Here is a 14,678-nt window from a genome sequence, read left to right as displayed (position 1 = left end):
TATTGAAAAAGTGAATTCTATAAAGTCTTCATCCCTCACTAACTTTGTGTCAAACTGAAAGCTTCTAACAGGAGGGGGGGGGAAGTGATTGATGTACTTTAGCAATTTTTTTTTTTGCAGGGGGTGGGGGGGTGCTATTTAGACATCTCGAACTGTTTAGTATGAGGTTAAATGTATGTGCATGTCTTATATTGTAAAATCCCAATAGAAATATATGGAAGTTATGCAAAATGATTTCTTTTTAATATATGTTAAATAATTCAGAAATAGTCCTGTTATATTTAAAAATGTTTAAATTAAAATGTACTACATTTTAAGCATTATTATGAATATCATTAACCCTTTCTTTTACAGGACCCATATTTGGCAATTGTTTTGGTTAATTTTTTGTTTAAATAAAAAACAATCATAGAAATGACAAATCTCATGAAATTTTATGAAATGCTTGGGGTTTTTTTTCCATTTTTTTAATTTTCTGGTCATTTCAACTTTAGCGGTTTCACTGTATGCAGCAGACACTTGATTACATACACCCACCCAGCGCTTATGTAAAAACTTGACGATGGACTACTTTTTAAGCACAATAGCTAATCAGTAACCTTACATTGACGACGACGACTATTTGAGCATATATTGAAACACATTTATTCATCTTGTGTTTTTATTTTTTGCTCTAGACAAGTTACAAGAAGGGACTTTGAGACAAGGGAAAAAAAAGATCCACGGTTACCCTGCAAGACTTGTTATTATTATTTATATTCTCATTTAGCGGTGGAATACAGTGGACAGAAAAGAGCTCAAAGAGACCCCGCACACCCATAATCATCATTTATATACAAGACAGAGCCAGAAAGGAGGGTACATTACAAAGATTGGGGGTGACAATAAACTTTACAGAAGCACTTTTGGAGGCAGATTGAGAGAGAGAGAGAGAGAGAGAGAGAGATGGAGGAGGTGGAGGGCCTAAATGTGGATCCGCATGCCTGGACCCGGCTCTAAGAAGCAGCTCAACGCAGGCAAAGCTGACAGTCAGTGCACACAAATGCATACAAATGATGTCATCACCACTAAAAGATAATCATCCCTTCAAAATAAACCTCTTTACAGAAAAGGGTGCATTTACACAGCATGGCTCAAGTGACACTTTCATATTTTGAGGATGTATAATTTTTTAACCTTTTCCCCCCAAACAATTACAGGATACATTGGTTTTTGATTTTGATTAAAATCATCATAAAAGACAATGCAAAGAAAGAAACTGAATTTATAGAGCGTTTTATGTGTTGATGCATTTCTTTGAGGGGTGTAGCAAACAAAAGTGACTTCAGGAGCTGAAGTGGGTTGATCTATGCGTGAGTATCTGGATGTGAGTTGTGGTCTACAAGCTATTGTTTACTTGTTTTATCACTATGGGATATGTGTCGCTTGAAAAATCCATAAACAGAGAGAAAATACTGTCAGAATGAGCACTTGGACCTGCAGTGTAAATCCAGCCTAAGGTGAGGTCAATGTGTATGATTCTACTAAAAGAAATTCTGTATTGCATTCTAAAAACGTCAGAAATAAATATTCGCGTGCCTCTCTCATATATAGCAATCAATATTTTGTCCTTAAAGAAAGAAACGCGGCACTGAGATGACCCAATACATGCAGGAATGTCATTCTTTAGTAAAATTGTAATGCTTTACAGTTTCCATTTCCAGGATTTTCCATTCAGGCTGCATTGTTAAACAGGTTGGCTGGCCTGTCGAATGCAAAACTAAAAAATAAATGGTTGGTAGACCATTTTTTACCTTTTGCTTGTCATTCTGTTTTTTATTTTTTTTTTTTTTTTGGGGGGGGGGTCATCTCAGTGCAGCACATATCAGTTTTTCGTGAAACAATCCAAATGAGCTTAAATGGTCCCAAAAAATTGATCAAATCTCAAAATAAGTAATTTTTTTTTCCATTGAGATCAGAGTCTTGATTTCAGCACGCTACATCGCCACAATTGGGCAGAATCCAATTATGGTCAATTTCATACTTTTCCCACAAATCCATACATTTTGGTCAGACCTCATCCCATTTTTTTTTTTTTTATTTATCACTAATTTAAAGTCTTGAAAATAGCCCAAGCAAATGTGTTAACTCCCTTGAACGTGCAACTACCTCAAGTATTGTGAAGCACCCTTATTCCTTAGTGTGGAGGAGCTGTGCGGCAATATGTCTCCTCAAGATTGAAAGTAAAAATACTCGATACATTTGCGCAATGCGTAAAAAAATGGCGTCAATGCACGAAAACAACAACCCATCCCATAATAAGCTAATTATCAAGCATTAGAACAGCTACAAAGCAAACAAATCGACTTGCTGTGTACAAATGACACCGAGATATAGCGAGGACGTCACAGGCAAACACAGTATACAACTACATGAGGGTATTCACTCGGATGTCATTTGTATATCAAAAATTAGCAGTACTCAGGCTTAGCCTACACAGAAGCTGAGAAAAAGAAGGTGAAGAAACAGGGAGGCACTAGTAGCTGTGTGGAATTTGCCTTTTTAGGATCATATGAAAATTTTGTGGGAATCTTAACCCCCACCCCCCAAAAAAAAGAGCAAAGCAAAACATACAACATTCAGTGCTACTTATAGGAATCCAGGTCGCATCTCATCTTCAAATTTTATATAAACCGTTTGTCATTTAAATGTTATGGCTTGACGGATTATTTGTATCATCTTCACAAAATTCATTAACAACTTACTGACTGGACCGACTTTTTGTATGCAATACTACTAAATTCCCATTAGGCAGCCTCCCGCATCACAAGTACACTTTTGTTGTATTCCGCTACTAGTGAGGATAAGAAGTCAAAGATATACAAAGCAGCACATTTTCCGATGCATTAAAGACAAAACAGATCAAATTCAGAAAGTATAATGTAAAGATGATATAGGCATGTAGGAATGGAAAAAGCAAGCGTGCCTTGACTGACATAAATCATTTGTTGTGTGGAGATTCTCAAAATGAGGATTGAAAAGTTGGCTACACACACACCAATATTTAACATCTTCAGCAGTAGGTACACAAACAACAATCGGCCACATTTGATCATTTTCCCTCTGCTGTAATTGGTCAAATGTGTCAGATGATTATCCTGAATGGTTATCTTGTGGTGTAGTGCTTTTTTTTTTTTTTTTTTTAGAAAATGGACCCTGCTGTGTTGGCCATCTGGATAACAACATAAGAACAGTAAGCACACGTGGCAATTATCGGTTAAAATCATTACGCGTGTACAGTGCCCTTATTTTAAACATGCAAGCGAGACCACACATGACGATGACAAAAAATCATCACGTGTGTTCTTATCGTAGGTGGTGTGCTCGACACAACCCACACAGCACACCACGTACATCACGAAATAGCCGTATCCAGGTTTAACATTTACGACTGCCGGCCATGACTATTTTCAATAACAGATCGGGGGGCAGGGGGGTTAAATCACTCTAGTCACACCACAGACAATCGCCTTTTTATATAATACCATTTTGGAGGCAGCTAATCATCTGGATTATCTTGGTTTTGATTGAAGACAAACAACAAAAACAAAGCTTCTGCTAATGCAACAACTCAACAAGGACAATAAAGTGCCGTGCAACAAAATTCCTTCACAAGTAACTAAAAGCAGAGAGCAACAACATAAAAAAAATAATGTTACTCTGTGATAATATGCGCAAGGGATCATGTTTTTCTTGCCTCTCTTTTAAAGGCCAGGGTGTTTGTTGTCTATCTTGACTTTGGGGGCAACAGATCAACATTTATGAGACCACCGTTGAGGTGTTTGTCCTACTTTACAGTGAAAAGGACACGTCAGAGCATTTATTTAATATCCTTTATATCGAATTTAAGGTTCATGTACTAGTACACTCTTTGTCCTCACTATTAAGACAATTCACTCGACTAGCAGAACAACTGTCTAGCTACTGCATTTTTTTTAAACTACTCTATCACAACATTGCTGTATGTACTAGTAAGACTAGGTGTTAATATTCAGCCACATTTAGGTAATAAGTACGACTAGTGAACCGCTAGTTAATTGGTAGGATTTGATGTCACTAGTAGGAGTCGTAATAGTACAATTCAGTGCACTAGTAACAAGAAAGTTTTTCCACTACTAGTGTTACTTTTGACCTACTAGTAAGTATTTACTCAAACGATATTATGTAGAGTACTTGAATGACTTGGGCACACCAGTGTAACTATTGTAACTTACTAGAAAAGCGGTTTCCACTAACTGCAGCAGTCTGACAACTTTGGCAACCTAGTAGGACAACTTCACGTTACTATAAGTCAAAAACTATTAGTGAGCAATATGGTGGTACTTGTAGGGGTTAGGGGGCTACATGTACTTCCCTCTATCTTGGCCAAGAAATATTAGTGCAGCAAAGTACAGTTAAATTGTGAAGCCTACTAGAAGGCCTACAGTGGCATTAGTACTGAAAAATGTGACTAGTATAACACTGTTATTCTACTAGTGGATCCTCATCATTCCACTAGAAGCTTCCTGGACCCTACAAGTAGCACCAAAAATCCCACTAGCAGTTTTCCATCACTAGTAACATGGAGTTGTCCTCCTAGCATGTCAACATTGTCCTTGAGGACAAAAACTGTACTAGCAGATCTACCTTAAGATGGATATTGAGGATATTGGATAAATGCTCAAACATTTCATTTTAAATATGTATTCAGTATCTTTGATACTAATAGTTGGCCAAGATTGGCTCTAGTAGCTGAAAATTCTTCACAAGTAAGGCAGCATTTCTGCTCATGCTCTGAATAGTCACTCTCCCCAGGACTCAGCATACTAGTACATGGATTAAGGATGCCAAATAAATGCTCAAACGGCTTTCCATAGCCGCATGGTAAATCCGGAGCAAAACGGATACGATACGATAGAATAGTCACAATAGCGCTATCATCGTGTAGAGGATACCCCTAACCCGCACCCCCACCCCCAAACCAGTGCCACTATGTACAAAAAGAACACACAATGGATTAGTCTGTTTGCTAATTACTAGGAAGGGCTAACTACACGTTTATGACTATACACAGCGGTGTCAACATGCAGGTTTCTAACTGTGATGACGTGTCTTATATATTTAGAAGGTTACATCAGTGGTTTATGAACATTTAAGATGGACAGTTGGGGGTGTTTGGATCAAAGACGGCTGTGAAGAGTCTCACATCCTCTGGGCAACCGGTGCCGACTGGACCGACTTTCGTCTGGATAGTTTGGACCTGTGGGAATTTAAAAAAAAAAAAAAAGACTTGAGGTTCAGGAGCCAATGTTACTTAATGTCGGTGAAGCATTGTCTCACATTTTGATAATCATTTTTGATGATTCACATTACTACAAAAAAGAGGCCTCTTCTTGTAAAAAAAGAAAAATAATAATAATTTTTTAAAAATCCTTTGACACCTGTTCACCCAGTCAACAGAAAATTGTGTGGCCCATGACAACCATGATCGGACCCAGGCCTGAGATTTTACAAGCAGTTGCTCAACCATTTTGCACTACCTAGAAAGAAGAAAAAAAAATCTGCCCATGATACTAGTTTCTTTGATCACCAGGAAATTTGTTGGCTATTTCTCTCATAAAAAGAAGCATAGAAATGTCTAAAGGAACCACGCTTGAAATGTAAGAGGAAGTCGGCCATTTTGTTTGGAAGCAGCCATTCATAACCGGATATACAAAAAGAAAAAAAAAATCCCCAAAATGGAACAGGAAGTCCACAGTTTTCATGTGAAGCAGCCATTTCATACTCTGTGGCACCCATTGAAACGTATTTAAAAAAAAACTGCCCCCAAATTACTCCTAATCATAAATATTTCTCTTGCACAGACTTGTCGCGTAGAAAAGCTGATGCTTTTTTTGCCTACGCCACAGGTGTCAAACTCATGGCCCGGGGGCAAGATCCGGCCGACCACATGATTTTCTGTGGCCCGCGAAGGCAAATCATTTATATCAACTTCCGTGATTCTTGTTCAAATCTGTCCCAAAATTTAAAAATTGTCACATCATAAATGATGACGGTACGGTAGTTCAAGTGTTTTTATGTTACCAAACATCAGCAATAGTTGAAAAACCCATTACCCATGATTTCTGATTCCAAAAGTAATTCATAAATTTCACGTGTCAATATGAGGAGGCCGTAAACGATTTTTATGGTTTCACAGTCATAAAACGGCCCTCTGAGGGAAACCAGAACTACAATGTGGCCCGTGACAAAAATGAGCTTGACACCCCTGGCCTACGCCATCTAATTTCATTCTATTCGCTGCCAACTTCCAACACTCACCGGATGGTACCCGCCAGTAGAGGATTGAAGGCGTAAAGCCAGTCGTGCATCTCTTTGTCATTGTTGGCCTGAAGCAGTATCCCACGATGCTCGGTGCACACAGTAAATGTATTTGGAGTCTACAGACAGAAAAAGAGCCCGAGTCACTCGCGACACTCATTTGGCAAGGAATCTCTCAGACGCGTTCGGCTCATACCCGCAGTAAAGTCTGCTTATCTTCGCTGTACTCCACCTTGGCCGACGACAGGTTGATGACGGCTCGCTCCACGCTGTCCCTCTCGTTACGATACAGATAAACGTAGGGGCGGCGCACCACCACGTAGCGTTTTACCCAGCCGCTGGCGTGGGGCTCAAGAAAATGCAGGTAGCCCTTCTTGGAGACAATTGGGCTGGACATAACAACACGATGGGTCAGGTGATTGCTCACCAAACCTTTCAAAACATATACGCATGGTGCTACATAGTATATTTTAATATTTGCACCATGAAATTGGATTAATTTAGTCTCATCAAGCTATTATTTTGTATGTCTCTCTTGGCTGCATTTCATCCAGTATCTGTATGTAGATGGATTATAATTATTAATTTTTTTTGTCCAATTCTATTTTAGCCTTCATGTCAATCTACTCTTCCCAGAGCTTTCAGCACCAGTAATACTGGCCAATCTAACTAAAAGTACAGTACTAGCAGTATAAGTTTTTCTATACTTAGCCAGGATTTAAATTCATCCTCACAGGGTCAACTAGCAGGCCAAAAATAATATAAGTATTGAGGCATTTTTCTGTCCTTTGACTGGATTTCTGGTAGGTATGATTTTCTTTTATTGTCATGTTCACAGATAAAAACTGATTCTGATGTTCTCCAGTTGAGGGACCTGGCACAGTCCCGTGGTGTTATGATGTGTTTTGGTATAGTTTTGATGCATTCCATCATAATGACATCATAATGTTGGTAGGTAAGGAGGATTAAGTCTATAATATGTCCAGGTACATAACATATGATGTTTTCAACTGAATGGTAATTAAAGCATAAAACAACGTGTGTGTGCAATCATCCTGACCTGACACGTATCTCCTGTATGTCTGGAACAAAGCTGCAGCCTTTGAGAGCTTTTTTTCTGTCCACTGGGCTGAACGGGTCCAGATCAGGGGTGGACGCTCCCGAACCGGCCTCAGCGTGTCTAGGACATAAACAACAATTATTGCAACAAGGTGTAGGGTGAACATATAAATCACAAAACAGGCAAGTTTCTATTGCGCTCGTCTTCATTGGGGTGGTGGGTGAGCTGGAGCCCATCCCAGATGACATCGGTTCTACAGGCCCACTACATACACCCTGGACTGGTAAACAGTCAACTGCAGGGTTAGTTAAACAATGATTCACACTCATAACTATGTAACCATAACTAACCCTACTAAGCCTAACCAAAGGACAATTGTCAAAACTTGGTCACTTTCATATTTTACCACAAATTGATATTATTGGTGAGTCCCCATGTGGTTTTGTCATTCGTCCAAATGAAGTGTTACAAATAGCTTACTGTATTTGATGATGATGACCTAATGGCTCAGTAAACTGTTTTTTTTTTTTTTGGGGGGGGGGTTCTTGAAATCAGTTTTCAAGTTTTGGAGATGCCACCAGATAGTGCCAAAGCAAAACTGTTATTGCTTTCAACTCAGCACAAAATCAAGGAAAGGGGAAGTTCTTCCAGCAAATAAATAGCTGTGACTCGCCCCCCCCCCCACTTGCAAAAAAGCAAAGAGGCAAATTTTCAAATCCCAAAACGTGATTATGTAGAGTTTCTGTACTATCAGCAGGATACAAATAAAGCAAGATGAGTTGAAATTTTATGAAGACTGCTGTCAGTAATACTAGCTAAATTTTTTTTAAAAGAAAAAGTCTAACAGTATTTTACAGAAAGGGGACACTATTTGCTTTTCTGTACCACACAAAACCTCAAATAAATGTACAATTTGACACCATTTTTCAATGTAAATACTGAAATTCACGATACCCCACATAGAAATGCCTCAAATATTGATTGGTAAGTGTCTCAAACCTGATGTCATAGTGTCCCTCGATCAGCGAAGGGCAGGTGGAGGACGGCGTGAGTGTGCTCAGCGTGGAAACGGACGCCTCCCTCATTAGCGATGCCGATATCTCAGAGAGCTTTGGACACACGCACGCACACGTATGGAGAGAAACGCACACGCGGGAAGACACGACATAAGCAAACGTGTACCACAGCACACACGCCAGCGTTCAAGAATTGACTAAGAGCCCCTTAGGTGTTGCTAAAATAGCCATGCGGGAGTAACATGGAAGGGTTAGTAGTAGAAGCAATTATTCAATTGTGTGACTTTGGAAGACTCACGTTGAAATTAAAGCTTGTGTATGAAAATATTGTATCGCGTTCTTTAAAAGGAATTCTCTCTTTTGGTTTTACATTGACTTTTCTTTTTTGCTTCAGTTCAATGAACATTGTGCTGCTTCTTCTGGTGTGCGTACTTTGGCCACCTGGTAGCAGTACATTACTAACATGCACGAGGTTGGGCATAACTCCGCAGTAAGTCGCAGTAATTTTAGCTGTGATTTGCAGAGGATAAAGAATATATGCCCATCACGATTGTTATATTACGTTACGCTGCTTCCAGGGTTATTGCACAGGGTTATTTGTTTGCCCGTCTATGATGTTTTCCATTGTGAGTTAGCATTAATAAACTACCGACAAAGGTGTGTGGTTGTTTCAAAGACACAACATACAGTTCTTTAAGATTATTTTAATCGGACATTTTAACATTTATATATCATTTATATGTGCTAAACTGCTGCTCGTTGTGCAGTTTAGTTCATTGCCATCTCAAATGCATTTCTTGCGGTTCAAAGCAAAAAAAAAAAAAAAAAAATCTGAATCTTTTTTCGTATCAGTTCAGGATTGTTTAATAATGTGAATAGAACGCAGTGACAAGGTGAGTAAAAAATACAAAATATTTAGAGATGATTGATTTAAAAAAAAAAAAAGAAGACAAGAATATGTGATGGATCAGTACTAAGTGGATCTAATGGAGAGCAGGGCTTGGTCACTAAAGGTGTTTGAGGGCATTACGGGCCGGATTCAAGGGTTTGGGCAGGGGCTCACCTTGCTCTCACTGGCACTGCTGCTCACCTGGCTGTAGTCCCTGTTGAAGGTGTGCATCAGCAGACGCAGACACTGGGGAAATTTTCAGTTGATTTTTTTCCAATTCAATGTTCAAAAAGAAGAGTGATGAGATGAGTTCCAGAGGCCTCACCTTGGCAGCCAGCTCCCTCTGCCTCTGGTTGGGGCTGTCCAGTGCCGGGCTGCTTGGGGGACTCTGGCTAAGGACTGGACTCTTGGCAAAGTCTCCGATGTCACTGCCCTTGTAGAGCGCATCCTGGCCGGCCAGCAGCGTGGCCTCCAACTTCTCTCTCAGCAGCAAGTAATGTCGGGTCTTCTCCACCTGAAAAAGAACACGTAGTAAATGCACATCAAATGCGCCAGATTTTTGATATTTTCACATTCAATTATACCTTTTATATTGTATATATATACACCGTAGCTTTACTTTAGCTTTCATATTATTTGTATTGTCTTTTGTAGCACCCCAGGACCTTGAGGACCGTAATTTTAATTCCTCTGTATGTTACGCACATTGAAGAACTGACAATAAAAGCAACTTGCACATTGTACTTTCCACCTTGTGGCATTGTGTAGATCTTGGGTTTTGATCTTACGTTATTTTGTATTTATACATCACATTATTGTTTTACAGTACATTGGGTGGTTCCGTAACTGGGCCTAACAGTAGTCACGATACATTAAAACTAAATAAACTGGCTAATATTGTGATAGAGGAGTCACAACGACAAAGTGAAGCAACAATATTTGGCAATCCCCAAAGATGTATTCTAAACCTTCTGTCATTTTACCTTAAAAGCTCATTTTTTATTCTAGATTGATTGCGCGACACTTTAGATTTATTAAAATATTTTTACTTCGCTAACTTAATCCAACCTAGATTTCAATTGTCAAAGAAAACTCGTGCATTTTTTCTTTCACATTTTACAACAGTTTTCAGGTTTCATAATTAAAGATCTGGCATAATGTGACAAAGTGTCAAATGCAAATTACGACTACAGCTTCTGTGTCCATGACGTCCAGAGGTCGAGTCGGGAATACCCAGTTTTACCCCACTTAGCCACTTTGTTGTTGTACTTGAGATATTTTCTGACCCCTTTAGGGATTATTCTTCCCCAAAAGTCACAAGCAATAAACGTATCTATATCTACCGAATATACTTTGGGTCTCCCTTCAGATCTGGAGAGGTTGACCCTTCCAAGTACTGGTACAGACTGCAGATGAAGGACATTTGCGTGATTCTTCCACTGGCTACTGAAACCAAAAATCCCGAAACAAACAGATGTCTAATCCTGATTACAAAACATAATCTAGAGAAGCAGAGGCTACTTCCATAATATAAAAATAATTCATTTTTACAGTGAACTGTTGTTAGATCTGTCTCACAAATAATGCTGGGTGCTCACTGAAGCTTTACGCAGACTCAATATAATACCAAAATTGAACATGTTTAGCATGGACAGTTGTCAGCACTGACCATTTTGGAAATAGTTGTGAAGGAAAATCACTTAATAGACCACACCAAAGGACAATTGTTCAAGATAATCCATCACAGTCGGGACTTTGCTAACTTTAATTGCCAGTGAGGGGAACAGCTCAAATTTTCTTCACGATTGTTAGTAACTGTGGAATCCGCTTAGTGCACCTCCTGAAGCAGGCTGAGTTTCTCCAGCTCCCATTGGTGGTCCAAAATGAGACTGTCACTGCGAGGCCTCCACCCGGCCAGGTTCTCCTCTCCTCGGACGTACGCCACTGACGTGTCGAGCACTCGCCTGCGACGCCGCTGCATGCCTGAAGTTCAAAATTAATAATTTAAAAGGAGATTTGAAAAAAATACAAATGACATTTGAATCTGTGGTTGACTTACGCATTCCCTTACCTGGACTCCCGTTGTCAGCAACATAGCAGAGAGTCACCTCGTAGACTCCAGTGACACGGTTACTGAAAGGGTGTATGTATGTACAGTAATTTAATAACAAATTCCATTAAAAACAGCCAAGTCGGACAACTATGAGGACTCTCAACCTCTCGGAAGGCCTGAGGCAGCCTGTACTGAAGAGGTTTCGGATGGAGCGAGATGCAGGAAGCTTGGTGTCACGCGAGTAAAACACCATGCAAAAATCTTTGGTGATGACTGTAGGTTGAGTGCAGTTCTCCATCTGGTTAAAAGATAGATGACAACAGTAAAACTCATCCAACTATCCATTTTTGATTGCATTTGTTCCCATTAGGCTGACAGGTGATGAGTATTACCTCCAGATAGGCTGAGAGGGTGATGTAGATCTTTTCTCCGTAGGGCGTAACTCTATTCAAGAGGAGGGAGTTGTGCATGGAGCTGTCCCATGCTGCCTCAAAGCGGTAGAAGGTTCTGATGTCAAGAGGGAGAGAGAAAATAAATAAATAAAATCGCCGTTATGATTTTGTCTAAATGTTTTTGAAAGAGGAAATGAGTCAGCTACTTGGAAAAGAAAGGGTGAGAAATCAGTAAAACTGATTAAAAAAAAAAAAAATCTACCTATGGTCAAGTCCCAATGAGACGCTGCCATTAGGGAAGAAAGAAGTAGGAAATGCAACATCAAAGGGCAAAATTAAATCCATGAAAAAAATACAAGCATAGACATGGGTTAAGAAAGAGGCAGATAATAGATCAAATGTTAGTTGCCAAAAGCAGAATAGAAAAGACAGAATAATTTCTGTGTATGTGATTCTTTTCTTCTTTAAGTATAAACATTTCAGTATAAACACATTTATTATATATTCTATACAAATGGGCTTATTTGCAAGAAAAATGCATACTTGTCATCATGTTTTGGCCAGAAATATCCAGAAGAGAGGATGTTCAAAGAGAGGATGTTGGGGTCTATGATGGTCTCGTCAGCCTCCGGAGTGTTTCGGATGCGACCTTTTTTTGAAGAAATACAAAATAAAATTATATTAATGTGGAGGTGACGGGGGAGGACATATATCCATAACACGCCATTTCTCTGCACACTCACCAATAACCAGCTCCTTGACCTCCTTCCATTCAATGTCGTTTCCGCTTTCATGAGCGATGGTGACTGTGATCCTCCTCTGAATACCCTAAGGCTCGGGAAAAAGACAACTTGATTAGGCCGATGGACATGCTCGATATCAGCTTTGTCTACTGTAGATTTGAATGCAGAATCTTTCAATCAAGCCCAAATTTAGATTAGGAAACTAAAATGAGATACAAACACAAGTGTGCTACCCCATCTGACTTGCATGCCCTAACCTGATGTGGCAGTGGAAAGATACGAGTACGAGTAGAGTTGATTGATGAGGTCAAGAAGATGTAACAAACTGAACTAAATCCAAACTGTAGTACTTCTAATTTTTTCCATGGAGCAGAGTATATATGACGAACTATAATAACTATGATTCTTATTTGTGATACGTTACTTGTACTAAAGAAACCATTGTTCTATGGCACAAAATGATCGCAATAGTGATGGTAATACTGTATATATTAGCCTGTGTATGGCATTCTTCATTCTCCTGTTTGTCATAATTTGTCACCAAGATTACTTTGATAAACTAGTTGGTTACAATTTGTGTAAGTAGTGGAACTATTTCAGTAAATTTTTTTAAAGCACTATTATTACATTTGATTACATTTTGATAACCTGTCTTGAAGAAATGCATCGACAGAACCTAGAAATTTTTCCTTAAAAATGGAAATTAAAATTTGGGATTAATTTCGAGTTAACCACATATTTGTTACTTCGTCAAATACTAAGATGATTAAACATGGGATGTTGATTTAGAAACGTGTTTATTGCATTATATGTGTGCAACACGTGGAAAACATGATCAAATGTTCACTGAGTTTCATATAAATATAATAACAACCCAGATAAGTTATGCCTTTCATGTTTCATTTGAAAAAAAATGTCCAAATATTCTGGAATGGAAACTTTTCAAAAGCTAATGTTCTGTGACCTGTTCAAAGCTCAAACAATACATTGTGATTATAACCTGACGTAACCTTTTCAAAATCTCAAATAGAATGCATACTCGACTCAAACTTCATGATCATTACCATTAAAACTACTGTACGTATATTTTGTAGTTCAATGATGTAATGTCCTTTCATATAATTTGTTACTCCTCAACACTGGCATTAAGGCCGCAAATTTACATTTGGCTCATGATAAGGGCGTGGTGCTGTGTTCAAAGTACTTTGAGGGAACATTTATGGTGACAAATGAAAAGCTAGAAGCAAGACCAGCATTTGGAGAACATTTAGCTGTCTGCCCAAGTAACCGTTTGGACGAATTAAACAGAAGCTAAGAATAGACGAGAATGTGTCGTTCCTGGAATCGGGAAAATACAAAAATAAGCAGCATCCAAAAAAGGTATCTCCCCCGCCTCCCCCCTTTTTTTTTCTTTTTGTGATGTGTTCAGACCTGATGCAGGAGGTACGTGCCGTGGCAGGGCATCCCACCTCGGTGGTCCACAACAGCTGGGATGTAGCTGGAAACAGGAAGAAAACCAATGCATGTAAAAGTTAAGCTTTGAGTTGACGCGGAATAAACAACTCTGTTCTTTAAACTGGCCCACTGAACATTTACACTGTCAAGAGTCTTGGTGCATTCATTTAGCCATTTCTTTCCCTTTAAATTGGGCAATTAAAATGTATTCATGTATTCATTTTGTTTACCTTATTCTAAAAAAAATAGGTGATTGATTTGTAGTAAATGAGAAAAAATATTGGTAGAACATACAATTTTGAAAACACATTTAATAATTGTGAATAATTGGTTAATTACGTGGCGGCACGGTGCCACAGCTGGAATGCATTGGCCTGACAGTTTTGAGGTCCCGGGTTCAATCCCGGCCCGGCCTGTGTGGGGTTTGCATGTTTCTATGTCCCTTGCGGTTGGCTGGCAACCAGTTCAGGGTGTACCCCGCCTCCTGCCAATTGACCGCCGAGACCCTCATGAGGATAAGCGGCTCATAAAATGGATGTAAACTATTAACATTTTTTGTTGTATTATATCTACGATAGTTTATTTAATTACATAATATAAATTATATTAATTACATTATATATTTTACATTCATCTGAATAGAATTGATTATTTCACTTTACATTAATTTAAAAGAATCGCGTAGAAAATTTAAAAGAACCATTTTTGTAAAAAGTACACACATTTATTTT

At 38.9% G+C, this 14,678-nt stretch overlaps 1 protein-coding gene across 2 annotated transcripts in view; it reads right to left on the bottom strand.

Annotated features, from left to right (window-relative positions):
• Window positions 1–1,806: 1,806 nt before the first annotated feature.
• Window positions 1,807–14,678, bottom strand: part of kif1ab (kinesin family member 1Ab) — a 39,675-nt gene continuing 26,803 nt past the window's right edge. For both annotated transcript variants that reach the window (XM_061840448.1, XM_061840449.1), the window contains exons 35-48: window positions 13,924–13,990; window positions 12,493–12,577; window positions 12,293–12,398; window positions 11,750–11,864; window positions 11,522–11,655; window positions 11,376–11,437; window positions 11,142–11,287; window positions 9,630–9,818; window positions 9,479–9,550; window positions 8,399–8,508; window positions 7,400–7,519; window positions 6,536–6,728; window positions 6,340–6,458; window positions 1,807–5,278 (exon numbers count right to left, since the gene is read on the bottom strand). In XM_061840448.1, coding sequence (XP_061696432.1) covers window positions 5,221–5,278; window positions 6,340–6,458; window positions 6,536–6,728; window positions 7,400–7,519; window positions 8,399–8,508; window positions 9,479–9,550; window positions 9,630–9,818; window positions 11,142–11,287; window positions 11,376–11,437; window positions 11,522–11,655; window positions 11,750–11,864; window positions 12,293–12,398; window positions 12,493–12,577; window positions 13,924–13,990 — 1,576 coding nt within the window. In that variant the 3' untranslated portion in view covers window positions 1,807–5,220. The remainder of the gene's footprint in view (window positions 5,279–6,339; window positions 6,459–6,535; window positions 6,729–7,399; window positions 7,520–8,398; window positions 8,509–9,478; window positions 9,551–9,629; window positions 9,819–11,141; window positions 11,288–11,375; window positions 11,438–11,521; window positions 11,656–11,749; window positions 11,865–12,292; window positions 12,399–12,492; window positions 12,578–13,923; window positions 13,991–14,678) is intronic.

This window comes from Syngnathoides biaculeatus, chromosome 13 (genome assembly GCF_019802595.1).
Source record: "Syngnathoides biaculeatus isolate LvHL_M chromosome 13, ASM1980259v1, whole genome shotgun sequence".
NCBI classification, from domain to species: Eukaryota; Metazoa; Chordata; class Actinopteri; order Syngnathiformes; family Syngnathidae; genus Syngnathoides; species Syngnathoides biaculeatus.
The sequence above is the reverse complement of the archived record's forward strand: the minus strand, read 5'-3'. Positions and strand labels throughout refer to the sequence as shown.